Raw genomic sequence first — 4800 nt, 5'->3', positions numbered from 1 at the left:
ACCTCACCTCACCTCACCTCACCTCACCTCACCTCACGCCACCATGCAACCCCTCGCCCTACCCTGCACCTCACGTGTAGAGTACTACATGCTAGTCTTGCCTGCAGTACTGTACATGGCACGGCAATCACCTAGCACCCATCGCGATCGCGCGTATCCCTCCATCCGCCCGCGCCACGCAGCGAGCGAAGGCAGCTATCCATGAGGGAATCACAACACAGCTAATGAATAACGAATGAGCTCAGCTTCTGATCATGAACGCTGCTGTAACAATTTAATTAGGTAAATTACTGCGACCGCCCGCCATGGTAAAGCTGGTGGGAGAGGAGGGGTGTGCCGTGGTGAGGCGGGTCTGAGGTATGTGAGGGGGGCAAGGAGGGGAGGGAGGGGAGGGGTTCTAAAGGCACAAGCCTCTCCTCGAATCGTTTTCCCTTGTGGGTCGTCATTGATGCATGGCTCGCCACGATTTAGTGCAAATGAGGGTTTAGTAAAAAAAAATCATGAATTCTCACTGCAGATTTTAAACTATTATTATTATAACTTATATATATAATAATGAATATAATAAATGGATGTAACTGAATAACTATATATATATATACTGTAGTTTCCAACTATATAGTAACCTGTTGGGAGCGCCTATGCATCTACATTTAATGAGAGGAAGCTTGCCTTACCCTGTTGCGGCGACGCCGCCCCGCCTGCTCGCCCGTCCCATGCGCGTCGTCGTCGTCGTTGCAGGGTACTGGGAGTCGTACGATGGATCACAGATCCGCGAGCTGGACGGATCCATCTCCGGATCGATCAACGCTCTCGACATCTCCGCAGACGGCGAACACTTCGTGACCGGCGGTGACGACAAACTCATCAAGGTGCGCCACCAGTGAGCGCTGTGCGGTGGCGCGAGCGCGGTGGGGGGAGGTTTACGGTCTGCGCTCGTCTCTTAGCGCCACCTATGTGTGTTGCGAGGAACTATGCAGTTTGATTTTCGAAATTGAAATTGAATTTCGTTTACGCTTTTGTGTTCTTGATGATTTCTACTGATCACTGCTGTGTCTCAGTAGTAGCGAGCTCATTGATGCATCCTATAATAATGGAAGTTGTCAGGATGTGGATAGTTACCTCTGCCAGGGGCTTGGCGGAGGTTATGTTTTCACCGGCGTGTGTTTGAGTGTTGGTTTGTGGGTTTGTTAGCACCTCAACGCTCAACCTACACCACCTCACCTCACCTCACCTCACTCACTCCACCATGCCAACCCCTCGCCCTACCGGCTGCACACCTCCACGTGGTAGACATAGCTAGATGCTAGTCTTGCCTGCAGTACTGTACATGGCACGGCAATCACCTAGCACCCATCGCGATCGCGCGTATCCCTCCATGCCGCCCGCGCCACCAGGCGCAAGCGAAGGCAGCTATCCGTGAGGGAATCACAACACAGCTTAATGAATAACGAAACTGAGCCTCAGCTTTCTTGATCAATGAACGCTTGCTGTAACAATTTAATTAGGTAAATTACTGCGACCGGCGCCGCCATGGTAAAGCTGGTGGAGAGGAGGGTGTGCCGTGTGAGGCGGGTCTGAGTTATGTGAGGGGGGCGAAGGAGGGGAACGGAGAGGAGGGGTTTCTAAAGGCACAAGCCTCTCCTCGAATTGTTTCCCTTGTGGCGTCGCCATGATGCAATGCTCGCCACGATTTGTGGCAAAATGAGGGTTAGTAAATAAAAATCAAATGAATTCTCCACTGCAGATTTAAAGCTATTTTCTTATTATAACTTATATATATAATAATGAATATAATAAATGGATTAACTGAAGCAACTATATATATATATATTATATATATATATATATGCTATACTGTAGTTTCCAACTATATTATAGTAAACCATGTTTGGAGTCCGCTATCTCTACATTTAATGAGAGGAAGCTTGCCTTACCCTGTTGCGGCGACGGGCGCGCCCGCCTGCTCTGCCGGTCCGCATGCGCGTCGTCGTCGTCGTTGCAGGGTACTGATCGTACGATGGTCCAGCAGATTCGCGAGCTGGACGGATCCATCTCCGTCGAGGTCACGCTCTCGAACATCTTGCAGACGGCGAAACACTTCGTCCAGCGGCGGTGACGAACAAACTCATCAGGTGCGCGCCGACAGGGAGCGCTGTGCGGGGCGCGAGCGCGGGGGGGGGAGGTTACGGTCCTGCGCTCGTCTCCTTAGCGCCACCCTATGTGTGTTGCGAGAACTTATGCAGTTTGATTTTTCGGAAATTGAAAATTTGAATTCGTTTTACGCTTTCGTGTTCTTGATGATTTTCTACTGATCACTGCTGTGTCAATAGAAGCGAGCTCATTGATGTATTCTATAAGAAGGCGCAAACAAAATATAGGTGTGGTTACAGGTTTTCCCGACCGACCCTAAACTTTTATTGTCAATTTTTCTTAAGCAGCAAACAAATAAAAATAAAATAAAAATATGAATTGGAGCAGTTCCTGCTCAAAACGGCAAACGCACATCCTTAGGACATGGTTCGTAAATAAAATATTTTCAAGAAAATTAAATGTTTTCCCTACGCTACCTACCCTATTTTTTGCGCCATGTAAGCGGTAAACGCACATGTATTTTGTTTTGGCCGTAATGGAAGTGTTCCAGGATGTTGATAGTTTATATATAATATTGATGTCTAGTCAAGCCGTGTTTGCTTCTATAAGTACAAGGACAAGCACGGGCAGGGCGTATATATGAGTTTCAACAGTGTGCGATAACCAGGTTATGTATTGTTAGACAGCTGTACTATAACAACATGTATAAACACAGGCTGTTACTATAACGTTGTGTAAACACAGCTGTACAATAATGTGTACACAGCGGTACAGATAATACGTTATGTATCACGTATCTGTCTATAGACATGGGGTGATACTCCATAGGAGTGTTCCCAACATTTAATGTCATAATGGTCCAATATAACATATATAATATATATATACTCTATATACATCGGTCATGGTCATATTTAGTTTAGTGGTTTAATGTCATTTAAGGTTAGGGTTAGGTTTAGGGGTAGGATATCAATCAGTTAATGATTATCAATAGTTTGGAAGCACTCCTAATGCGAGCGTTAGCCATTGAACATGATCAACGATGTTGTGTTGTGACACAGGTGGTGGACAGTACAACGAGGGCAGAGAGGTGACACCGTGGCTGGGTCAGCGGCGGTAAACATCACGCGGGCTGCGCATCTGCCCACACACGCGCCACATCGTCAGCGTCAGCGCTGATGGCGCCATCTTGAGGTGGAAGTTCCCGTCGTTCAAGTGAAGCTTCGGGTTTCACCACCGGAGGGCGTGCCAGGGCGCCGCGAGGAAACGTGCCTTATTTACTCCGCAAGCTTGTTATTGTTTACTTAATGAGCTTGTTGTTGTTTACTCCACCAGCTTGTTGATGTTTATTTCACAAGCTTGTTATTGTTTACTTCACCAGCGTGTTGTTGTGTTACTTCACAAGCTTGTTGTTTACGTCACAAGCTTGTTATTGTTAACTTCACCAGCTTGTTGTTGTTTACTTCAAGCTTGTTGTTTACGTAACAAACTTGTTTACTTCATGAGCTTGTTGTTGTTTAGTTCACAAGCTTGTTGATGTGTATTTTAAGCTAATGTATTATATAGTGTATCGTTCACATTTATGCACAATTGCACATACATGCGTTCGGTACAAATCTTTGTGTGCAGCAGACAAGGATATATTATACGAAGTAATTATATACGGAGCACCTTTACTTAATTGCTGATCCCATTTCCCCCAGTTGTTACCCATGCAGCTATTTGTATCTGCCATCACTGATGTAGATGGTGGGAATCGAGGGATAGGAGGGATTACTAGAGAAGATGTCCCTCCGTATTAAAGCTTTCTATTTATGATCGCTCACGTTTTAAATATGAATAAAATCTTACGTGTATTAAAATCTACGTGTAGATAAATGTACGTGTTTCTGTTCTGTCCCCACTAGATGGCGTTGTTATCGCTGTGAACCAATCGTGGGTGGATTCTGCCATGTTTAATGACCAATTCATTGCAATCGTGCGAGAGAAAGAGAACGCTGTAACGCAGTGGTTCTTTGATAGCATGTGGGTTTGACCCCAGCACGCACACACGCCCCAATCACGTATATTATAGACAACACATATCTTAGAGATCACAGAATCAAAGTTCAACATCGATTAAAAAAAACAACAATACGCCTAAAAATAACCCCCGGAAAACACTTACGAATAAATGAAATAGGGAATGTGAAGACCGGTGGGATAAACTCGAGGAACACTGCTACACCGACACGGTCGTAATCCTAGTTTAATTTCACACCCACACACTTCACTCGTCACCACCACGCTTTTGATATACTATTGGCGCCATCCAGTGGAAGACGTGCGAACTAGGGAACGATCACGGGTTAACTTCGGAAGATATGGCACATGAGAAGCTGCAAATCCTTTACAAGGATCGACCAGAAACATAGCAATGATATCCCCATCATTCCATCACAAATTACCGTCTTATTATTATTATTATTGTCATCTGATGTCGCAGTGTCAGTCTGTCGTATATTAACAGACAAATATATAATCTAAGAAAACCCTGCATTCAGGAATAATCACAAAGCCACGAATAGAGTTTGAGGCAGCAAGCAACAGAGAATCAAATTGAAGCGACGGCAGCACTGATCATCCGCCGGCGTTTTGTGTTTCCCGCCGTGCACTCCTCTCTCCTCCTCTCTCTCTCTCTCTTCTCTCTCTCTCTCTCTCTCTCTC

General features: G+C 45.6%; 1 protein-coding gene across 1 annotated transcript in view; it reads left to right on the top strand.

Moving 5' to 3' along the window:
• Positions 1-4800, top strand: part of LOC106817502 (cilia- and flagella-associated protein 52-like) — a 7987-nt gene that overhangs the window by 2180 nt on the left and 1007 nt on the right. The window contains exon 3 of the mRNA XM_014822170.1: positions 742-875. Within this exon, the coding sequence (XP_014677656.1) occupies positions 742-875 (134 nt within the window). The remainder of the gene's footprint in view (positions 1-741; positions 876-4800) is intronic.

Source organism: Priapulus caudatus, unplaced genomic scaffold (assembly GCF_000485595.1).
Source record: "Priapulus caudatus unplaced genomic scaffold, Priapulus_caudatus-5.0.1 Scaffold1748, whole genome shotgun sequence".
Lineage (NCBI taxonomy): Eukaryota > Metazoa > Priapulida > Priapulimorpha > Priapulimorphida > Priapulidae > Priapulus > Priapulus caudatus.
Note: the sequence above shows the minus strand (reverse complement) of the source record. Positions and strands in the feature narration are given on the sequence as shown.